Genomic DNA, 25,866 nt, shown 5'->3' on the forward strand with positions numbered 1-25,866 from the left:
GTTCACCTATCGCGGGTGGGGATTAGAGAGATCGTCTGGAACGCAACCCCTGTGATCAAGGAGGGATTACAACTGGGGAGAAAAAAAGCTACAAAAAGTACATTTAAATTTTGGCACAAAATACTTTCATAGATTACTACATAACTTAAATGCAATAAAAGTCTCTTTGAGCCAAACTAAATTTGAAAATATATGCTAGAAAATACACAGCTGATAAAGTGTAAAAGGGAAAAAGACAACTGTAAATCAATGAAACAGAATTAATGTTTTATATCAACTTCATAAAATTGCTCACCATCATGGGCAAATCCCTGCAGCATTCTGCAAGTCCAAATCCATTTTCTTTTCCGCCCCAACTCTAAAGAAAAATGTAAATACATTAAATAACTATTATGAAAATAAATCAACTACTACTGAAAGGACTATGCTTTAGTTGCACTTTGAGTACACAACAGAGTTGTCAGATCAAACATTACTATTTGAATGTAATTGGAATCTATATGAAAACATTGACATTCAATTGTAAAAAACAGTTCATTTTAACTTGCACTAATTACAGCATTGTGTTACACACTATCCTGTAATACTTCTGTATTTTGCATGTAATTGGTACAGCACCACCACAATCAGTTATTTTTTATTCATTTCTATTGTCATTAATAACATGTTTTTTGCTAGACTGCTCTGTTTTGTTAATATGTGTTGGACAAAGTGACATTGCTCATTCGGTTAGGATTTTAAGTGACAAACAAGGCCTGTTAAGAAATCAAATTTAACAGAGATGCACACATCCAGCTGTACAAAACCCCACTAGTATCCCAAAATAAGTGACTGAAGTGTAATCTGCATCAACTCCCGACCTTAACTTCATTTGAAAACAAAGGTTAAACTGACACCTTTGCAGAGGACCCTTTAGACTAGAAGGTACCAAATGAACACAGACATTTGAACAAAGAGCTATAATGCAACAAGTGACAATTCTAATGAACAAAATATCAAGCATATGAGCAGGCAAAGATTTTGTAACTGAAGACATTATTAATCCAACCAGAAGTTATGGCTTTCTTCAAGAACAAGCGGCATTCATCTCACTCTCTGAAATGATCTCTCTCTGAAAACTTGAAGCTGGTGAAGTGCTCTCATTGGGAGCCGACAACTGAGTTCCATTCAGCCAGACGGTTGCCAGTGACTGAGCTCAATATGAGAAGCAGGCATTAGTTCAGGAAGGGAACTTAGCATCTGAACTCGTGTGCCAGAAATAGTAATGCTTTTTCTCTATGAAGCTGCACAGGACACAGAAAAACACCTAACTTAGAAACGCAAAGCTTTTGGACCTATGTGGACATAGGTCCACATTGCAAAGAGAAATGGTACACTCCAACTCAAGATGAATCCTCCAATTGAACTCTAAGCATCAATACCAACAACTCATTCTAAAAGACAACACCACTCTAACACTAGAATTGCCAAAGCCTACGAAAAAACATGTAAACGTAGCCCACCTTAAATCCCTTAGCACCTTTCCAACAGCGTCTATTGTCTTGCAAAAGTGTCAATCAACAAGCAGCCTATTTATTTTTTTATTATTAATTTTACTGTAATCATTCCATACAAAATCAATTTTTAATAAAAGTAGGATTGAGAACAAGTCAACCCCCACCCCTGAGAGAGAGAGCATGGCCAACAGGGTAAAACATAAGGCTTGTAAACATACCTAAACTGATGAGATTGATAAGCCAATAAAGATGAATGAAGAAAAAAGAAATGCAGAAATAATTGCTTCCTCTGTGCTTTAAGAGCTTATTCTAAAATATTACTGATTGGATCCTGCCAAGTTTTGAAAAAATCTGTACAGATCCTCTCAGTATTTGATTTTTTTCCAATTTTAAATAGTATAAAACATCGGTTTCCCACTGACTTAAAAAAGGAGAGTTAGGATTTTTCCAGTTTAGCAAAATAAGTCTGCGTGCCAAAAGTGTAGTAAATGCAATCACAGTTTGTTTGTCCTACTCCACTTTAAACCCATCTGGAAGAACACCAAACGAAGCTATTAATGGGTTAGGAGGGATTATGACACCAAGTCAGTCTGAAAGGTAATTACAAATTTTGGTCCAAAATGATGTTAATTTGGTACAGGCCCAAAACATGCGACCCAGTGAAGCAGGGACTTGATTACAGCGTTCACAGGTTGGATCTTGCCTTGGAAACATTTTGGAGAGTTTTAGGCGAGACAGATTTGCTCAATATATAATTTTGTGTTGAATAATTGTATGCTTTACGCATATAAAGCTCGAGTGAATTCTCTGCATTGCTACTTTCCACTCCATTTCTGATATATTGATTAAGAGATCTTTTTCCCAGTGTCCTCTTGGATCTTTGAAAGGGAGGGACTGTAAAATTATTTTATATATTGCAGAGATGGTGTATGAGTCCTTGAAATTGAGCAATATTTTTTTTCAGCATGGACGAGGGTGTAAAATGAGGAAAAACAGGCAGTTCCTGATTTGAAGATAGTGAAAGAAATGTGTAGCTGGAATGTTAAATTTGGAATGTAATTGTTCATAGGATGCAAAGATGTTGTCTATATAAAGATCTCTAAGCAAGTTAATCCCAAATTTTTTCAGATATTAAAAACTGCATATGTTTGCGAAGGTTGAAAGAGGTGATTCTCTTGCAGAGGTGCCACAGATAAAAGCTTCTCCATCTTAAAATGCTTTCTACATTGGTTCCATATTCTGAGTGAGTGAAGCACAATTGGGTTGTTATTATATTGCCGATAACTTGCATTTATTGGGGCACAGAGCAGGGAATATAAAGAAGAAGATTTTACTTCTATTGCGGACCAGGCATGTGTATGTTCATCTATTTGTGTCCAGGTTTTTATAGTTTGTATGTTTGCTGCCCAGTAATAAAACTGAAAGTTAGGTAGAGCCATGCCACCTTCTGCCTTTGGTCTTTGTAGGGTTGCTCTTTGGATACGTGGATGTTTTGAGTTCCAAATAAATGAGGTTATTGTTGAATCTAATTGTTTAAAAAATGACTTACTGATGTATATTGGAATATTTTGAAATAAAAAAAGCTTGGAATGTTTTGAAATAAAAAAAGCAGCTTAGGAAGAACATTCATCTTAACAATGTTAATTCTTCCAGCTAGAGTGAGATGAATTGTTGACCATCTATGCAAGTCTTGCTTAATTTTTTCCATGCAGACGGCAAAATTTTGTTGATAAAGAGCTTTATGTTTACTTGTGATGTTTACTCCTAGCTATTTAAACTGTTCTGCAATGAAAAAAGGTAGGGTGTCTAATCTAATATTATATGCTTGAGAATTCACTGGAAAGAGTACACTTTTATTCAGATTAATTCTGAGACCAGAGATCTTTTGAAATTCTGTGAGTGCTGTTAAGACTGCAGGCACAGAATTTCGTGGGTCTGATATATACAGTACCATATCATCTGCATATAGAGAAATTTTCTTTTCTACTCCTTCTCTGATAATCCCCTTTATCTAATCTGTATTACGACAGTGAACCGCCGGTGGTTCAATGACGATTGCAAATAGCAGCGGTGACAAGGGGCATCCTTGTCTGGTACCATATTCTAGTTTAAAGTAGTCTGAACAAATGTTGTTGATACAGATTGAAGCTTCTGGATTGGTATACAGTAGTTTGATCCATGCACAAATGTTCGGGCCAAACCCAAATTTCTCCAATGTAGCAAAAAGGTATTTCCATTCAGTCATGTCAAATGCTTTAATTTGCACTGGCTTCTAGCTATGATTTTTGAGAGTATCTTAACGTCATTATTCAAAAGTGAAATTGGTTTGTATGATGCACAATGCAATAAGTCCTTATTTTGTTTAGGAAAAACAGTGATTAATGCTTGGCGAAAACTTTGAGGATGGGTTTGATTGTCTCTAGCTTCTATAAATGTTACTAATAGAAGGGGAGCTAGCTGAGCAGAGAATTTCTTATAAAATTCTACAGGGTAGCCATTAGGGCCTGCTGCTTTCCCGCCTTGAAGTGACTTTATAGCATCTAGTGATTCTGACAGTGCCAGAGGTTTATCCAGTTCCTCTGCACTAAAAGTATCTATTTGTGTTATCTGTAATGTATCCAGAAATGCATTAGATTGTGTGTGGTCTTCTTTAAACTCAGTAGAATATAAGGATTTGTAATAGTCTCTAAATGCATGCATTATATTTTTATGGTTGATGATTTTGTCTCCGTTTGTGTTGGTGATTACTGGGATTGCGTTGCGGACTTCCTGTTTGTGGATTTGTTGAGCTAAAAGATTATTCGCTTTCTCTCAGTGCTCATAGTAATGATGTCTGGATTTATAAATTAGTTGTTCAGTTTCTTTAGTTGTCAAAAGTTTGAGTTCTGAATGCAGAGCCTGCCTTTTCCAATGTGGAGCCTCGCTTGTAAGGCTGGCATGTTCATCTATTCAAGTAATTTCACTTTTTAGCTCTGATACTTTCTTGGTTTCTAATTTATTTCTGTGGGAAAGATATTAAATAATCTGTCCTCTTAAGAGTTTCCCAAAGTATTCCTGCAGAAATCTCAGAGGATCTAAGAAACTGATTTGCTTGGATATAAATTCTATACAATTCTCGTCTGCTAATAGAAGCGGGTTGAGATGCCATCAGCGAAGTGAGTGTGTGGTGCATAGTGACTTTAGCTCCTAGATCAGAGCTGCATGGTCGGAAATAACAATAGCATCGTATTTGCAAGATTTAATCATAGGCAAGAAATTATCATCTATAAAGAAATAATCAATTATTAAGTAGCAATGATGTACTGGTGAGTAGAAAGAATATATTCTTGAGTTTGGGTTTAAAAACCCCCAGGCGTCTGATAAGTTGTGATCAGTTATAAACTTTGTAATTATCTTTGCAGTGTTAGATGTCTTCCCCCCATGACGGAAGTCCTATCTAAGGGTGGATTTAAAACACCCCAGCCATTATAATTTTATGAGTGTTCACATTGGGAATGGATGCAAATAAATTTTGTATAAATTCCTTATCATCGACATTAGGTGCGTAAGCATTTATCAAAATTATTTTACAGTTAGATAAGTTGCCCATGACCATCACATACCTCCCTTCAGGATCCAATACTACATCTGATGCTACAAACGAGACTGTTCTATGTATGAAAATTCCCACACCTCTAGTTTTCTTTGTAAAGCTAGAATGGAACATTTGGCCAGTCCAGTCCTTTTGCAGTCGGAACTGGTCCTTGCTTAGCAAGTGGGTCTCCTGTAAAAACACTATTTTAGCATTAAATCTGTTAGGTGAGAGAATACTTTCTCTCTCTTTAATTCGTGATTCAGGCCTTTAACATTCCAGCTCAAAGTTAACTGTCCCATCATTGAGATATTTATTCTGAATTTTTGATGTCATTTTTTAGTCTTAACTGGTAGTGAAACAACTTTAACCTTAATTTCCTATTTCCCCAAGAGTTATTGCCATGCAGCCTATTGTTACGTTGGTAGTTATAATTGTAAGGATTAAAAGGATAGATTAGATACAGCCTCTTTTTTTTTTTTTTGCAAGCAGCCTATTATCCCATCCCCCCCACCCACCGCCGCAGCTCAATTCGTAATAAATGACAAAATGTAGATATGAACTATAAATGTGTGAAGGCTGCAGTCCAAATATCAAACAAACACTTTCACAAAATGTACAAGGATAATACGATAGCTTCCGTGGTGCAGCGGTAAGAACTGCGGACTTGTATTCAAGAGTTGATCTGTTCAATCCTGGCTGCCTCGCAAATTCACCATTTTGAGTACTGAGCTGCTCTCATTGTTATTATACAATAAAACCATACATTTGATTTGTGTGCGTGTGTAACAGCTGGTGTAAATTTATAGTACAGTAGACACCCCCTTGCAATCCTGTGAAGAAAGGAACATTCCTGAACCCATCCACCTGTCTTCACCATTTCAGAAACTACTGGTAGGACTGTCTTTACATTCCCATTCAATGTGCGGATCGCTGGACTATCAATTTTCATTATTACATTTCATCCGTTGCTGTTTTTCATGGACTTTAGTATGTGTGTTTTGGTGGTGCTTTGTATTTTATGTATAATCACCATGAGGGGAACAGGGGTGGTATTGTGGTTTTGATTTGTTTTCATTACATTCTTTATTTGCCGTTTGATTACCGGTTTGCTTTGTTTTTTTTCTCTGTTTGTGAGTGCGTGCGGGTCGGGTCAAGGCTGGGTGCATCACTGGAATCTCCACAATAAAAATAGATAAATCACCGTCTTCGACGGTGTGAATCTTAGCAGCACTGGACAGCTACAGTGTTATTCATTTCTCCCTGCTGCTGAATGACTGCTGATGTGTGACGCATCTCCAACCGAGTGTTTTCAGCTTTGTTCTTAATCCTTAATTATCAGAGCCTATGAAAAAACTCATAGATCTGTCCCAACTTAAAATGCTTCGCACCTCTCCATCGTCATCTTTTGTCCTTTAAATTTGTTGATAAGCAGCCTGCTATCACATTCCCCATCCCCCGCAGTTTTCTCAGCTCAAGTCTGTTTACCTGCGTGTCAGTTGCTTAGAGTTGTATAGAGTGAGAAGTCAAGCAAAATCACACCTTTTATAAATACTATATCGTTATTTGGAACACTTGCATTTCATGTGTGTACCGTGTGTACAACGATCTATGCACAGTAAACACATCATTAAAACAAACGTTTTTCATGTTTTAGTAATAATTGACAAAATGTAGACATGAAATGTGTAATGCATTAAGCCTGAATTCCAAATATCAAAGAAACACTTTCACAAAAGATACAAGTATAACAGTACAAATGGGCTTCCTCCCCCTAATGACTGTAACCGAAGAAAAAGAAATCAGGTTAGTGCTGTGTGTTGTCCTGACTACTCGAGTAGTATACTAGTTAGTGATGCTGACTCCAATTCAGAAGGTTCTGGGTTCGAGTCTTAATGTCTCCCAAAATAAATGTTTTGAGCAGGGAGCCGTTCTTATTGTTAGTATACAAAAAAAAGCATACATTTGATTTGAGTCTGTTAACAGCCGCTGTAAATGTGTAGTACTTGTCAAAGTTAGCGTCTCTTTTTTAGTTTTACTTTATTTACTTATCTTCCTACAGCATAAAGTCACAAGTATACTGCAGAGCTTTCTCTGTTTGATTGACAAGGGCATGCTCACAAATTACACATGTAATGCCATGAAAAATACCTGCTGACACGTTAGTACGCAAGCAATGGTACAAGAATGCAGTTAGACTTTTTTTGGGCACATACACCATGCTAGTGTTTAGATCTGGATGGTGTAGCGTTGGCGATGCTAACTTTGACAAGTACTATACATTTACAGCGGCTGTTACAGATGTAAATTAAATGTATGCTTTTATTGTATAATATATTAACAATAAGAACAGCTCACTACTCAAAACGTTTCTTTTGGGAGACGTTAAGACTCGAACCCAGTACCTTCTGAATTGGAGTCAGCAGCTCTAACCAGTATACTACCCGAGAAATCAGGACAACATGCAATACTAGCAATACTGTTTCTTTGATATTTGGAATTTATAATTCACACATTATACACTTCATGTCTACATTTTGTCAATTTTTACTAAAACATGAAAAATGTTTGTTTGAACGATGTGTTTACTGTACATAGATCGTTGTAGACACAGAATATACATGAAATGCAAGTGTTCCAAATAACGATATAGTATTTATAAAAGGGCTAATTTTGCTTGACTTCTCACTCTATACAACTGTACGCAACTGACATGCAGGTAAACAGACTTGAGCTGAGAAAACTGTGCAGGGTGGGGGATGTGATAGCAGGGTGCATGTTTTCTGCTTATCAAAACATTTAAAGGACAAACGATGCTGACGGAGAGGTTCGAAGCGTTTTAAGGTGGGACGGATATACGAGTTTTTTCGTAGGCTCAGGTAATTCTAGTGTTAAACCGCCGCAACCGGCTATAGTCGTTCCCCAGAGCCATTTGCAAGCATGTAGGAGCCAAGTACAGTTGTGCTTGAAAGTTTGTGAACCCTTTAGAATTTTCTATATTTCTGCATAAATATGACCTAAAACACCATCAGATTTTCATTCAAGTCCTAAAAGTAGATAAAGACAAACCAGTTAAACAAATGAGACAAAATTATACTTGGTCATTTACTTAAGGAAAATGATCGAATATTACATATTTGTGAATGGCAAAAGTATGTGAACCTTTGCTTTCAGTATCTGGTGTGACCCCCACCTTTGCAGCAATAACTGCAACTAAACATTTCCAGTAACTTTTGATCATTCCTGCACACCAGCTTGGAGGAATTTTAGCCCATTCCTCCGTACAGAACAGCTTCAACTCTGGGATGCTGGTGGGTTTCCTCACATTAACTGCTCGCTTCAACTCCTTCCACAACATTTCGATTGGATTAATGTCAGGACTTTGATTTGGCCATTCCAAAACATTAACTTTATTCTTCTTTAACCATTCTTTGGTAGAACGACAACCTTCTCTTGTGATTCAGTTCATGGACAGATGTCCTGACATTCCTTTAGAATTCTCTGATATAAAATTCAGAATTCATTGTTCCATCAATGAAGGAAAGCCATCCTGGCCCAGATACAGCAAAGCAGGCCCAAACCATGATACTACCACCACGTTTCACAGATGGTACAAGGTTCTTATACTGGAATGCAGTGTTTTCCTAACGCTTTTCATTTAAACAAAAGTTCTATTTTGGTTTCATCCATCCACAAAATATTCTTCCAATAGCCTTCTGGTTTGTCGACGTGATCTTTAGCAAACTGCAGAAGAGCAACAATGTTTTGTTTTTTTTTAGGAGAGCAGTGGCTTTCTCCTTGCAACCCTACCATGCACACCATTGTTGTTCAGTGCTCTCCTGATGGTGGACTCACGAACATGAACAATGGCCAATGTGAGAGAGGCCTTCAGTTGCTTAGAAGTTACCCTGGGGTCATTTGTGACCTCGCCGACTATTACACGCCTTGCTCTTGGAGTGATCTTTGTTGGTGGACCACTCCTGGGGAATGTAACAATGGTCTTGAATTTTCTCCATTTGTACACAATCTGTCTGACTGTGGATTAGTGGAGTCCAAACTCTTTAGAGATGGTTTTGCAACCTTTTCCAGCCTGATGAGCATCAACAACTCTTTTTCTGAGGTCCTCAGAAATCTCCTTTGTTCGTGCCATGATACACTTCCACAAACGTGTTGTGAAGAGCAGACTTTGATAGATTCTTGTTCTTTAAATAACACAGGCTGCCCACTCACACCTGATTGTCATCCCATTGATTGAAAATACCTAAATCTAGTTTCACCTTCAAACTAACTGCTAATCCTAGAGTTTCACATACTTTTGCCACTCACAAATATATAATATTCGATCATTTTCCTCAATAAATAAATGACCAAGTATAATATTTTTGTCTCATTTGTGTAACTGGTTTGTCTTAAGCTACTTTTAGGACTTGAGTGAAAATCTGATTATGTTTTAGGTCATATTTATGCAGAAATATAAAAAATTCAAAAGGTTCACAAACTTTCAAGCACAACTGTATATTCGGCGACGTACATTCATTGAATGCTGCAACCAGGTATTGTCAGTTCCCAGTACAATTTACCAGTACACCGGAGCTGATCAGTCAGTGCCGTATATTCGTTGAGCAGCCAGCTCATAACCACTGCAGCATTGCAGCCTCACTGTCTCTGGGATTGAGCTGCTGCACCAGACTAGCTTGCCAGCATCAGCGTTTACCTCTGGGTGCTTGCGTGCAGCCAGTTCAAGCGCAGTTGGCTCGGTGATTTACTGAATTTCATCAATGGCATCAGCTGCACCTTATACATCTTATTCCAGTAGTTTTTTTACAGTTCATGAGCAGTGTGTAAAATGATCAGTAATCAGCAGTAATTGTGATGCTCTTTACATGGAAAAGTGTTCCATTAAAATTTCACTCATAGTATTTGGCGTCCAGGGATTCATTAACCCCCAAGTATGTGGTAGTTGAAGGGTTAAAGCCCCAAGATGTTGCCTAAACGCCCTGAACCTTCTAAGGCTTCTGGCAATGAAAATGTGCTTACATGAATTACAGTATATATAGCGGTAACATCGGTATTTTTCATTCTAGCACTGTGGGCGACATCAGTACAGTACACGGATTTACCTTTACCTTCTTTTTTAGGTAATATATTAAGCTGAGGTTGAAATGAAATTAAAGTGTTTTGGGGGCATATTTAGGGTTTAAACTATAAAAATAGGCTTTTTTTTTAACCACATCCATAATTCGCGGGTGCTCTAGGAACTTAACCCCCGCAAATTCTGGTGGTGTACTTGTAAAAGTTAGTGGGGTTTTTTTTCCCCACTTTTATTCTCTCAGTCACGATCACCATACAACTCCCCTCAAAGATCTGACGCTGTTAGTTTTTATTTGAAACTGGGAATAACTATGAGTGGTGTCTTCATGCCTTCTTGATATCTCATTGTCACTTAATTTTTTTTTGTATTCAGTTTTACTTGGTGTTCCTGCTCAAAATGAATTAGTATGCACTTTATTGTCCATGTCAAAGCCGCACTGAGAAGAGAAAAAAAAAGACATTTAAGCTAATCAAATAACTTAAATATCATAATGCAACATTTAGAACAGTTTTACTCCTCTTGTGATACAAGAACAGAACAGATTCACAATGCCTTATAGTTGGGCACCAACTTCATGTCTTTAGCACCAAAGGAAGAGAAAGGCACTGGGTGAAGAGGACAGGGTGTAAATGACTAAAGTAACGAGTGAATTTAACTTGTTTACCCCTTATAAGCATGGGATTTTCAAACAAACACTATTACCCTACCAAGGGTCTTTAGAAACCCAGCATATATTATTAGAATCCAGCCTCAAATGTATGAAGAAAAACACATGCATTAAAGACAAACACGTAAAACTGCAAACTTTCTTCTCATTTATTATGAATTTAACTTGAAAAAATATATACTTACACACTTGTAAGCAGTGCTAAACTTGATTAAGGTGTTGAGTAACCTAAACAGATTCATATCATTCTCTTTCAAAAAGTGAAAAACATGGTGTTCATACTTTGTCACCTCAGGTATGTAAGAGTTCAGAGATGTAACTGTCTCACAAAGCCGATGGTGGCAATACTACCCTATTAGAGGTTTCGCCTAAAATCTGGCACGTGGTTTACTTATTCTTTATCAAGCTCTAATAATGCAGCCAAGGACAACAGCAGGAGATGGAGCATATGCAAACCTGTGCCAGACCATTAAACAACTTATATTGGTTTATATAGGGTCATGTATACAGCCATATCCATGCATAGACGGACAAATCAAGAATGACAACAAGAATGAAAAGGATCATACCAGGAAATAATGCAGGGTGACAAAAATGTTGCAAAAACATTTCTTTCAGATATATAATTACATTGGTAAACCAAGGAGGAAAAGTAATGGAAACAAACCAGAGAGTGAACATTAATGGAATACTGACCTCTGCTAGATGCTGTAAGCGAGAGAGTAATGGGGCTCTCTTGTCTGAACCAAGCCTGGTGATATAGTTGGATCGCTTGCTGAACACATAGAGCAAGTTGAGCACTGCAAGTACTACCTGCATATCACAGGAGGCCAGCAGTGTTGTCAAGTGCTGTTAGAAGGAAAGAGAGAAACAAAATTAACCAATCATTTGACGTATTCAGCAGTTTTCTTCAGTTTGTGAAATCAGTTAACATTTGATACCTAAGGTCAAATAAAAATGGGAAAAGTAACACATCACACTTTTAATAAATGACTAGGAAAACATACCTAGACTACAGTCTGGTCTAAGTCTTAACATAAATCACTGAACCATAATACAGAATTATTAACATACAGGCAAATAGACTCTGAAAAGTTAGTCATCATTCTTCCTTTCCACTCCATTCCATTAATCAGAATGCATATTATAAAAATGCAGAACCCTTCTACTTATTAGGATGGAGATTCCAAAATTTTACTTTCTTAGACCAAGAATATTTTACCTCAAAACAAATAACATATCTTAAGTGACACACCTAGAAACCTTTACTTAGAAATGCCCACAGTTATTACAGCTTAACTTGTTACTTCAGGATTCTCATATATATATTTTACACAATTATCCCCAATACACTCTTTGCTATACTGTTTTAGCTTTCATCTGTTACTTAGTAAACCTTGGTCCAGGGTAAAGTCACTGAATAAAAATACCCCGTGTCTATCCTTAAAATAAGCATATTAATGTAGTATTCTCCCTCATGACCGCCACTATTCATCGCTTGGCAAAACAAAATCATTTGTTATCAGCTTTGCTTCAAATCTTAAGTGACACACTGAATTGCCCATGTGAACTTCTCACCCCAGTTTGGTTCCATGTGCTCCCATTCATTTGCTCTAAACATTATGCCAAATTCTTAGATCTATTTCACAATTTGCTCAAAGTCCTTTGTTCCTCTTCCCATCCTCTCCTACGTAACTTACCATTCTTAGAAAGCTGCTAACCTTAACCACCCCTAAAATACAACTGAGGTCAACATTATTGGCACCTTTTAATTTTAGTTAATATAAAATATCTTCAGAAATAATTGGAAATGTCCTAATTTATACTGTAATATTTTAATAGTATGCTCAAAGGTATACAAAAAAAGCATGCACAACTTTAAGACTTACCTATGATCAATTGTCCATGCTCACATGACTTCAAGGAACCAATGAATAATAGCATTAGTGTTACATTTTTTCCACAAAAAACATGTTTTGGCTTGAAAACTGACATTTTTCTTAAATCTCACCTTTCTACTGTAAAACATGCAAAACACTAAAAGTACAAATTCAGAAATATAGAAAGCATGATATAAATAATATGAACAGCACAATGCACATGTGTGAGTGACGTGTCACTTTTGGATTCCCAGAATCCCTTTGTTTCACTGCCTGAAGACAGATTCACTTCGTCATAACTGCTGATTTCATACGAGATACCATTGTGATGCTAGGAGAAGACGTGTCCACACCATTGCCCAAGTAAGGCTCAGGCCAGACACTAGACATATAATGTTGCTCAAGTAACATTTGGCACTATGCTGTAGGCACTTTTACAGCCCAAGTAAACCTCAGGTCTTACACAAGACGCATCAATAGCGTTGCCCAAGAGACACTCAGGGCTAACGCATTTAGCACTCATTTTAAAGTCTGAGTGAAGCTCAGGACTAATGATAAGAACGTTAATGTTTAAAATAGGCACAACATTCACCACCACATTCCTTTAACACAATGTCTTGGGCAGCTGTCATCTTGAGCAATCAGAAAGGCAATTATTACCAAACATCGGGATGCTAAGGTATAACGACCTCACCAAAAGACCCTGGTAGTCCTATATCTATAGTTTGCAATGTTACTAAGACGTTTTCAACTCCTGAAAAGGTCAAAAATCTCCTAGGGCAGGGGTGTTGAACTCCAGTCCTGGAGGGCCGCAGTGGATGCAGGTTTTCATTCTAACCATCTTCTTAATTAGTGACCAGTTTTTTGATGCTAATTAATTTCTTTAGCCTTAGCTTTAATTAGATTGACTCAGGCCCCTTAGTTGTTTTTTCCTTAATTAGCAGCTGGACAGTAATGAGACATAAAATAAGCAGGACATGACCAGCTCACCTGTACCCATCAAACAAAATCTGAAAATAAAGATAAAGGTCTCAGTAAGGCTGATCCCTCAGGTTACCAAAACATTTTAGGAGTTCTTAGAAAAAAACAATAGACAGTTTTGGAAATGTCTGCCGTGGCAGAAAGAAAGCAGCAACAAGCCATGGAATGTAATAATGGGTTTAATTAACAGCAAGAATGAGCTTCTCATTAAGGGACTGGTTGGAGTTTGAAGCCCCAATTTAACTGGTCAACTGTTGGCTCGTTTCATGTCTCATTTCTGTTTGGCTGTCAATTAATGAAGAAAAGAATCAATTCAGAAGACTTAATCATTAAAAACAGGGCTATTAAAATAGAGTGAAAAGAAGTTAATTAGCAGTGAAAACTGAACACTGATTAGGAAAAGAGTTAGAAAAAAAAAAACCTGCACCCACTGCGGCCCTCCAGGCCGGGAGTTTGACACCTGTGTCCTAGGATGTGGTGGGAAGAGAAAATTTAAAAACAAAAATTCTTCAAATTGTGAACTGTAGAAATCACACCACACAGAACATCCAAATAACTCGAGGCTGATCTGAAGTTGGGGGGCAAAGGGGGTTTCCAACTAGTATCATACACTAAAAAAAGGAGGACGTTATGGGCAGAATCCTGCTGAAAATCAGACATAAAAAAGCAGGACTGACTTTTGCCCAAACCCACTTTAGGAAACCACAATACTTCTGTGAAAATATTCTGCGAGCAGATGAAACCAAAAACTGAGCTCTTTGGTACTGCAGACCAATGATTGTTATAGGCAGCAAAATGAAATAAAGAAAAGAAAGCCTTTCCAGCAGTTACATTTAGTGAAGATTTAATAATGTTGTGGGGCTGTTTTGCTACATCAGGAACTGGAGGCCTTGAATGTCTTAACAGAATCATAAAGTCAGAGGATTACCAAGATATTTTGGAGCAAAATGTGCTACCTAGTGTCAGAAAGCCAAGTGATGGCAAAGGTTATGGACCTTCCAGCAGGACTATGACCCAAAACAAACATACAAAAGAATGATTAAAGAGGGTTGTTTCAAACAAGGCTAGCAACAAGAACTGATCTTCATTCAATTGAGAACCTTTGGAAATAGCTGAAACCTGCCACTGGTAAAAGTCAAAACATTCATACGCTGGAACAAATCACAGTTCAAGAGCAGGTGAAACTACCAGTAGACAGATAAAGAAACTTACATGGCTACAAAATGTTTATCTACCAAAAATTACTAAAAGGTGCCAATAATCCTGTCAAAGTGATACTTTTTTCTGTCTCGGAAATTACATTTACAGTGACATTTACTTGCTTAGCAGATAATTTTATTCAAACTGGATTACAAAATTACTACATTCAAATTGCACACATCTTATATATGTATATTACCAATTATTTCTAAAGCTATTATACTCAACTAAAATGCAAACTTGCCAATAATGTTGGCCACAAGCCTAAAGGTTAGATGTCACATGGAATTTCCAGAATAGACTAAAATTTGCAGCAGTAGTGTCGAAGAGAACAAAGGTAAACATTACATTAAAAGAAAAGCATACACTCTTACGGATTTACTTACTATATCCTAACCTCATATGGTATTTTCTAAATATTTAACATAAACAAACCATCTGTCCTAGAAATCCAACGAAATAGCCAACATCTACAAGTACCCAACATTCAGTTTCCTTTGCAATTATTGGCAGCCCGGGAACAAGGAGTAAAAAGGGATGTAAAACAAATTATTTTTGGTGAATTACCTTAATTTCAAATTGAATAAATGAGAGAAATTCAACCTTCAATATATTCTGAGAAAATAGCATAAAGAAAATTAACAAACCCCTAAAAATTCTTATAAGCAAAGAGCAAATTAAACTTTTTTCCCCGTTTATATCAAACTAAGTTGATCAGAGTGTGTAGGAACTTTCAAGCAGTAATCAGTGACTTCCGATTACACTGGGGTATAAATATGAGGTGGCATACAGGCCAAATTCTCTTATTCATTCATCAACATTGAAAAGCTAAGAACACACAATTCAAGTGATGGAAAAGTGTGTTGACCTTTATAAGTCAGTAAATGGTTGCCCAAAAACAAAGCTACTTGCCTGGTAATGCCCACATCTATAGTAACTAGTAATTCAAAATGATGAAATGAGCTGGATCTGTGACCAATGCACCTAGAAGAGGAGACATTTATTTTGTCTGTTTGCACAGTGAGCAAGACGGTAAGAGAGCGAAAAACTAATACCAAATGTTTTGGAGATGCACAGAAAAATGTAGCATTTCATCTCCAAGCCTCCAAAACTACCAGCATACACCACCTCCAGGCCAAAAAATCTGGAATGCATGCTAGAAAAAATGCCTATCATTTAATGCATGACAGAAAAAAATGCCTATCATTTAACAACAAATATCAGTTCCTGAAATTTGTTACACTACTAGAGCTTTGATTGGAAACAGTCTATGGTTAGACAAAACAAAAAGTTGAGCTTTTTAGAAACCAACACTCAATGTGAAATTGACATAAAAAGAAGGATTGGCTATACCTAAAAGATCCTGCGCCCCAATATAAAAGAAGGTGGTTCCAAGATGCTGTGTGGCTATTTTACTTCCAAAGACCCTGTGAAGCTTGTTAGGGTACATGGGAGTCCATGATGCCAAGAGATTTTAAATTTATGGGTAACATTAATAAATAGAGAATCTCACTGTTGTGTGATTAAGTAATATGTAATGTTTTCCTCTGTACATTGGCTTGCATACCCTTTAATAAAATTCAGTTAAATTCTAAAAAAATGATTTTTTCTCAGAATAAATTTCTGTTATATGTTGGCTTTCTCTCTTTTAAGTGCAGGATTAAGGTAATTCAACAAAAGGCAATTTTTAAATACATTTTTTACCTCATCTTTCACTGGGATGTCTAACTGTGGAGGTAAACACTAGCTAAGGAAAGAGTACCATTAATATGTTATATTTACAGATGTCCCAAGTTGTTATAACAAACATGCACTGTAATTATGCCAAATTTCAGGAACTTTTATGAATAAGAAAAACACCCCTTTTATACTTGCCTCTATTGAGCTGTAAAGATGTCTGGAAAAACTGTATTCTATAAGAAGTGCAGTGAAGTTGAGAACAGCAAGCAGGAGACTCTTTAACTGCCCATTCTCAGGCCTGTCACAGACCAGCATCCATGACATATTCTCAACAGTTTGCCCAGCATCAGCAAGAATTCCATCAAAACGATCCAGTAGATCAACCCAGTGGTACAGCTCACACTGTGTATAAATTAAAAAAGGTATTTAAAAAGTATTAATAAGCATTCAATAATATCAAAGACTAGTGACATTGTTTTCCAGGATTTACAAAGACAACTCCATTCTGGCACATCCCTACTTGTACAAAAAGAATCTTAACATTTGAGACACAGCAAAGGTCCTCAATGGTAGTACATTAATAACTGACAACACTATACACATAAAAAGCCTGTCGCACATATGAAACTGCAAACAAATCAACAGGATATGTATTGCACTTCTAACTAATACACAGATGTTCTAGTGACAATTTCCCTCAGTATGTTTATACATTTAAATCAATGTGCAGACCAATAGCTTGAGATCACAAGATAAAGTGGAAGAAATCAAGCTGTAGTAAATGACTGACAAGATGTTACGAGTCTACAGAATTAACCACTAGTATAGTGGCTGTAAGATCAAATGTCACAATTCAAATATAATTCAAATGTATTTTAAAAAGAAAAAACTGACATTTGAAAAATAAACAGTTCTGTTGTTCCTCAGACTACATTCAGCATTCATGATACTCGGGATACACAATGAAGTACTGCTGTCTTATACAAATGTTTAGCACATAACCCTTATACGATCCCCCTTTTCATAATATTAACCTGTTTGATTTTAATGTAACAATACTAAAAAGGACAGGCTTCTGCTTCTTCAATACACCAAAATCCAAGATACCCTAGTCTTTGTACATACTGCTCTGTAATCCTATAACAATTGCTCTGGATCTGATACAAATTCTTGAACCCGACATCCCTAATGTACTGCTGTTTAATGCTATAAATGTTAAGTTTCTATTGTAACAAGAAGACAAGCAAAGTGACACCTTTTATTGGCTAACTAAAAACATTACAATATGCAAGCTCTCGAGGCAACTACATCTTGTCTGAAGGGGCCTCAGTTGCCTCGAAAGCTTGCATATTGTAATCTTTTTAGTTAGCCAATAAAAGGTGCCATTTTGCTTGGCTTTTCTCTACATTCATAATGACTAACACGGTACAACACCCTAGTACTATTGTAGCAAGCAAAAACAGGTTTCCTGTATTAGTAAAAATGTAAAATAACTGCCATAATTCATTCTTAACTTTTCTTCTAATAACAGCTTTAATTAAAAACCATTGGTTTAAAAGGAGACTTCTTAGTGTCAGAAATGTTAAGTTACTTAAAGTAACACTTTGATTCACATGCAGTATGTGAAATTAGTTATTTACAAACTTGACACTATCTAAAACAGTGTACTTACATATTTTTGAAGTTGTAAAGGGCAAAACCGACATTCAGCTTAGTTTTGCCTCATATGCTATACTTTGTCAGAATGCTGCTGCTTATAGCACTCAACATACATAGCAAACACGAAAGGACCAAGTCAAATACCACATATTCCATCTACATATTACATCTAACCTTTGTGTGACTAGCTTTGAAATTTTTCCAGAATATTGTGTGCTAACATAGTAGTTTCCTATTAAAACATTTTTTTTTTCCTAAAATCACTGAACAAAACACATTTGCTAACTATTTATAATGGAGGAAATAATGAAGCTTATTATAAATTCAATCACTTAGTAATTTCAATGATTTCATTTCTGAAACACAGCTTCAAAGTGCAAATGTTTAAAGGAGAGATGGAGACTTGTACTGTCTTCCTAAAAACTAGAGGCAAAAAAATACCCATTTCAAAAAAAAGAAATCAATCAAGGACAGTGTTTAACATGTTTTACCAAATACAAGCTATTTCACCTAGGTTTGTGTGTAGTACAGGAAGTGAAGAGATATTCTGGGGAGTCAAGGGTAATTAATATACTCAATTAACTCAATATAAAAAATTTCTTGATTAGAGGATCCTCAAATAAAAAATGGCACACAGTAATCCCTCGCTATATCGCACTTCGACTTTCGCGGCTTCACTCTATCGCGGATTTTATATGAAAGCATAACTAAATATCTTACGTGGATTTTTCACAGGTTCTGCGAACAATGTGTCTTTTTACTTCCTGTACATGCTTCCTCAGTTGGTTTGCCCAGTTGATTTCATACAAGGGACACTATTGGCGGATGACTGAGAAGCTAACCAAACCGAGCACGCAGTTAAGTTCTCCTGACTGAAAAGCTAACCAATCAGAGCAAGCAGTTAAGTTCCTGCGTGCTGAATGCAGTGTTAACCAGGAAGTCTCGTCTCGCTCATTCAGCATCAACGGGTTTCGCTGTGTAAAGAGTTGTGCTCTTTTGTTTTTATCTTTGTGCATAGTCAAGCCCTTCATTATGGCTCCAAAACAATCTGCTACTGTTTCAGGGGCCGTACTCAAGCGCAAACGGAAGATGTTAACGATTGCCGAAAAGGTAAACGTTTTGGATTTGTTGAAGGCTACTATTCTTTTTATTTAAAAAGTAGGAAAGGAATATAAGATCAACGGCCGCAGTGTCCTTTTAACGAGGGTGCAAAACGAGTTGTAAGTGGATGTAATAAGGGAGTAGTCTGGATGGAATCTGCTTTACGGATTTAGATGGAAGACTGCCAGAAGAACAACAACGGCAGTGCTACACAATCGCCAGAAGTGGCTCCTTTGGAAGAGGTGTATATTAAACCTTTAACCAAAAACATGCATTCAAAAAGCACAACACAAAAACCATTCAGTCTGATAACATTTAGGATGCAGTAGGAGTGCATGCTACCAGATATGTAGAATTAAAGTAGTGCAATGGTCACGGCTGGACTCTCCAATACGACAAAATGGATTAATGAGAAACCACTCAAGAATGTTGGCTTTGTGCTCATAACAAAAAAAAGCAGAGAAAGAACATCAGTAAAATAAAAACTGTTTATAAACAGAGGTACACAGGCTTGGTTCTGAAGGGTGTCAGTGGATTTTTTTTTTTTATTTCAACTCAACTACAGCAGTTGGTTAGAAGACAAAGCTTTGCCAATCAAACACTCTTATGGTACAGGTTGCTTGTACTTTCATCCAATTCACACATCTAGTAATTCTTACATTGTACATTCTGTTTCCCCAAAATTACCAAAGTAATTTGTGCAGCAAATTGTAAACTAGTTACTAATAGTAACCAGTACTGCTGACCAAAAGAGTGTGACAAGTTACAACTTCAATCAGAGAGTACAAGAGCAAAGTCACCTGGACAATAAAAGATCATAAGCTTTTATGCCTTAAACCTTTTTGGATCTACCATACCAATGAAAAACTTAACATTGGCATACAGCACTCAGTTAATGTTTTTCTGAGACTGTGGCCTAATAAAAATATGGTAACTACTTAAAAGAAACTATGTACTGCAACAGATATAGTGCATCCCCCCACCTCCAAAAACAACAGGGGGAAGAACTGAAAAGTGTAAATAATTATTTGACCCCTCACTGATTTTGTAAGTTTGTCCAATGACAAAGAAATGAAAAGTCTCAGAACAGTATCATTTCAATGGTAGGTTTAGTTCAACAGTGGCAGATTGCACATCTAAAGGAAAATCGAAAAAATAACTTTAAATAAAAGATAGAAATTGATTTGCATTTCATTGAGGGAAATAAGGTTTTGAACCCCTACCAACCATTAAGAGTTCTGGCTCCCACAGTGTGGTTAGACACTTCTACTCAATTAGTCACCCTCATTAAGGACACCTGTCTTAACTAGTCACCTGTATAAAAGACACCTGTCCACAGAATCAATCAATCAAGCAGACTCCACACTCTACAACATGGGAAAGACCAAAGAGCTGTCCAAGGATGTCAGAGACAAAATTGTAGACCTGCACAAGGCTGGAATGGGCTACAAAACCATTAGCAAGAAGCTGGAAGAGAAGGTGACAACTGTTGGTGCGATTGTTCGAAAATGGAAGGAGCACAAATGACCATCAATCGACCTCGCTCTGGGGCTCCACGCAAGATCTCACCTCGTGGGGTGTCAATGGTTCTGAGAAAGGTGAAAAAGAATCCTAGAACTACACGGGAGGAGTTAGTTAATGACCTCAAATTAGCAGGGACCACAGTCACCAAGAAAACCATTGGAAACACATTACACCGCAATGGATTAAAATCCTGCAGGTCTCGCAAGGTCCCCTGCTCAAGAAGGCACATGTGCAGGCCCGTCTGAAGTTTGCCAATGAACACCTGAATGATTCAGAGAGTGACTGGGAGAAGGTGCTGTGGTCTGATGAGACCAAAATAGAGCTCTTTGGCATTAACTCAACTCGCTGTGTTTGGAGGAAGAAAAATGCTGCCTATGACCCCCAAAACACCGTCCCCACCGTCAAGCATGGGGTGGAAACATTTTGCTTTGGGGTGTTTTTCTGCTAAGGGCACAGGACAACTTAATCGCATTAACGGAAAATGGACGGAGCCATGTATCGTGAAATCCTGAGCGACAATCTCCTTCCCTCTGCCAGGAAACTGAAAATGGGTCGTGGATGGGTGTTCCAGCACGACAATGACCCAAAACATACAGCAAAGGCAACAAAGGAGTGGCTCAAGAAGAAGCACATTAAGGTCATGGAGTGGCCTAGTCAGTCTCCGGACCTTAATCCAATAGAAAACCTATGGAGGGAGCTCAAGCTCAGAGTAGCACAGAGACAGCCTCGAAACCTTAGGGATTTAGAGATGATCTGCAAAGAGGAGTGGACCAACATTCCTCCTAAAATGTGCATAAACTTGGTCATCAATTACAAGAAACGTTTGACCTCTGTGCTTGCAAACAAGGGTTTTTCCACTAAGTATTAAGTCTTTTTTTGTTAGAGGGTTCAAAACTTATTTCCCTCAATGAAATGCAAATCAATTTCTATCTTTTATTTAAAGTTATTTTTCGATTTTCCTTTTGATGTGCAATCTGCCACTGTTGAAATAAACCTACCATTGAAATGATACTGTTCTGAGACTTTTCATTTCTTTGTCATTGGACAAACTTACAAAATCAGTGAGGGGTCAAATAATTATTTCCTCCACTGTATATACATATACATATATATACACATATATACATCTATATATATACACATATATACATCTATATATATATATACACATATATACATATATATATATATATATATATATACACATATATATATATATATATATATATATACATATATATATATATATATATATACATATATATATATACACATATATATATATATATATATATATATATATATATATATACACATATATATATATATATATATATATATATATATATACACATATATATATATATATATATATACATATATATATATACATATATATATATATATATATATATATACACATATATATATATATATATATATATATATACATATATATATATATATATATATACATATATATATATATATATATATATATATATATATATATATATATATATATATATATATATATATATATATATATATATATATATATATATATATACATATATATATATATATATATATATATATATATATATATATATATATATATATATATATATATATATATATATATATATATATATATATATATATATATATATATATATATATATATATATATATATATATATATATATACAGTCATGTGAAAACATTAGGACACCCTTTGAAAGCATGTGGTTTTTTGTAACATTTTTAATAAATGGTTATTTCATCTCCGTTTCAACAATACAGAGAGATTAAAGTAATCCAACTAAACAAAGAAAACTGAAGAAAAGTCTTTTCAAGATCTTCTGTAAATGTCATTCTACAAAAATGCCTATTCTAACTGAGGAAAAGATAGGACACCCTCACATGTATTCCCTCTTAAATTGGCTCAGATCTCACACAGGTATATCACACCAGGTGCACATAATTAGTAGATCGTTACTCTGCATGTTGAATGAGGCTTGCCCTATTTAAACCTCAGACATTTAGTTTGGTGTGCTCCTGACTGTTGAAGTGAGAGTGAGCACCATGGTGAGAACAAAAGAGCTGTCAGAGGACTTCAGAAAAAAGATTGTAGCAGCCTATGAGTCTGGGAAGGGATTTAAAAGATCTCAAAAGATTTTGAAATCAGCCATTCCACTGTCCGGAAGATAGTCTACAAGTGGAGGGCTTTCAAAACAACTGCCAACATGCCCAGGACTGGTCGCCCCAGCAAGTTCACCCCAAGAGCAGACCGCAAGATGCTAAAAGAGGTCTCCAAAACCCTAAAGTGTCATCTCGAGAACTACAGCAGGCTCTGGCTACTGTTGATGTAGAAGTACATGCCTCTACAATCAGAAAGAGACTGTACAAGTTTAACTTGCATGGGAGGTGTGCAAGGAGGAAACCTTTGCTTTCCAAGAGAAACATCGAGGCCAGACTGACATTTGCCAGAGATAAAGTTGACAAAGACCAGGACTTCTGGAATAATGTTCTTTGGACAGATGAGTCCAAAATTGAATTATTTGGACACAACAGCAGAGGACATGTTTGGCGTAAACCAAACACAGCATTCCAAGAAAAGAACCTCATACCAACTGTGAAGCATGGAGGTGGAAGTGTCATGGTTTGGGGCTGCTTTGCTGCAGCAGGACCTGGTCAGCTCACCATCATAGAATCCACGATGAATTCTACTGTGTATCAGAAGGTGCTTGAAGAACATGTGAGACCATCAGTTAGAAAATTAAAGCTGAAGCGGAACTGGACCATGCAACATGACAATGACCCAAAACATACTAGTAAATCAACCAAAGATTGGCTGAAAAAGAAGAAATGGAGAGTCCTGGAATGGCCAAGTCAAAGTCCAGATTTGAATCCCATTGAGATGCTGTGGGTGACTTGAAAAGGGCTGTACGTGCAAGAAACCCCTCAAACATCTCACAGCTGAAAAAGTTCTGCATTGAGGAGTGGGGTAAAATTTCCTCAGACCGATGTCAAAGACTGGTAGATGGCTACAAGAACCGTCTCACTGCAGTTATTTCAGCCAAAGGAGGTAACACTCGCTATTAGGGGCAAGGGTGTCCTATCTTTTCCTCAGTTAGAATAGGCATTTTTGTAGAATGACATTTACAGAAGATCTTGAAAAGACTTTTCTTCAGTTTTCTTTGTTTAGTTGGATTACTTTAATCTCTCTGTATTGTTGAAACGGAGATGAAATAACCATTTATTAAAAATGTTACAAAAACCACATGCTTTCAAAGGGTGTCCTAATGTTTTCACATGACTGTATATATATATACATATATATATATATATATACATATATACACACACATATATATATACATATATACACACACATATATATATATATATATATATATATACACACACACACACATATATACATACTGTATATACATATATATATACATATATATATATATTAGGTGGACTCGATTAAAAAAATTAATCCAATTAGAGGCTGTGTAATAATTAATCTTGATTAATCGTATGTAATTGCACACGTAAATTTGCCCCAAATCGCAAATGTGTTTTTTTAATTTAAAAGGGTTTTAGTGGGCGACAGAATCAAATAATAGACATGGACATGAATATTGTAAACTCAAGCTCTTAATTTCTGAAAAAAAAAATGCTTTTAAACTGCATTTGAGTTCAAAACAGAAAGAAAAATATCAACCCTGGTTAAAATTGGGCAGACTTAAAAATAAAGTGGTAGTTTAAGTACTTTAAGTACATTTTTAGAATGGTATTGTCTTTAAATAATAATAACCAAAATTTCAACATAAAGTGCAGTTTTTCTTCTTAAAAAAATAAGTCGGAAACATAAAAGGTAATTTGACAAACTTAATCTTTAAACTCTGAGTAACCTTAGCCAAAATTATTTTGTACATTAGGCTAAAACAGTGTGATCATTGAACATTTTGTAATTAGAATTACTAACGGTTACGGAAGTCCAATGATCCCCAGTAAGAGCCACAAAGTCCGCTTTCTGTAATGCATCTAATTTTGCTTGCTTTTGACTGTGCACAAAGCCATGCTTTTATCAAGGCTTCGCTCGGGTAGTTTTTTGAAATAAAATTTTCCTCCAATCAGTCGTAGGAACGCGCTTCATTCCGAGTGTAACATTTTTGTAGCAGTGATGTGTGCATCAGTGTAATCGATGTACCAGGAAATCATGCATTGACAAAAGTTCCCGTTTGCTTGGAATTGAAAGTGTGATTAAATGCGTTATTTTTTGATATGGAGTATATGCATCGAAGCTTCTCAGCTGTGCTTGTGCTAAGAATAGGAAAGATTTTAAAAATAACATAACATGATTCTGTGTTAACCGCATATTTTTTCATACGTCTCAAACCAAGGAAATGCGAGGTTAAAATGAACCGAGAATCACGCGTACATACTCAGTACATCCCTCTCTCGGGAATCGAACCTCGGATGTAGGCTTATAGAGGCTCAAGCTCAACAATTGCGCCAAGGTGTGTGGCTTATTTATTTGAGAGTATGTAGATCGGGTATATATATATATATATAAATATATATATATATATATATATATATATATATATATATATATATATATATATATATATATATATAAATATATATATATATATATATATATATATATATATATAAATATATATATATATATATATATATATATATATATATATATATATATATATATATATATATATATATATATATATATATATATATATATATATATATATATAATATATATATATATATATATATATATATATAAATATATATATATATATATATATAGGCTCGCAGCGGAGAAGTAGTGTGTTAAAGAAGCAATGAAAAGAAAAGGAAACATTTTGAAAATAACGTAACCTGATTGTCAATGTAATTGTTTTGTCACTGTTGTTGTCATATATATATATATATATATATATATATATATATATATATATAAATATATA

At 35.9% G+C, this 25,866-nt stretch overlaps 1 protein-coding gene across 6 annotated transcripts in view; it reads right to left on the bottom strand.

The window, feature by feature from the left end:
* Positions 1 to 25,866, bottom strand: part of huwe1 (HECT, UBA and WWE domain containing E3 ubiquitin protein ligase 1) — a 362,527-nt gene that overhangs the window by 266,105 nt on the left and 70,556 nt on the right. For all 6 annotated transcript variants that reach the window (XM_039775720.1, XM_039775721.1, XM_039775718.1 and 3 more), the window contains exons 4-6: positions 16,763 to 16,969; positions 11,523 to 11,675; positions 296 to 358 (exon numbers count right to left, since the gene is read on the bottom strand). In XM_039775720.1, coding sequence (XP_039631654.1) covers positions 296 to 358; positions 11,523 to 11,675; positions 16,763 to 16,969 — 423 coding nt within the window. The remainder of the gene's footprint in view (positions 1 to 295; positions 359 to 11,522; positions 11,676 to 16,762; positions 16,970 to 25,866) is intronic.

This window comes from Polypterus senegalus, chromosome 13, assembly GCF_016835505.1.
Source record: "Polypterus senegalus isolate Bchr_013 chromosome 13, ASM1683550v1, whole genome shotgun sequence".
NCBI classification, from domain to species: Eukaryota; Metazoa; Chordata; class Cladistia; order Polypteriformes; family Polypteridae; genus Polypterus; species Polypterus senegalus.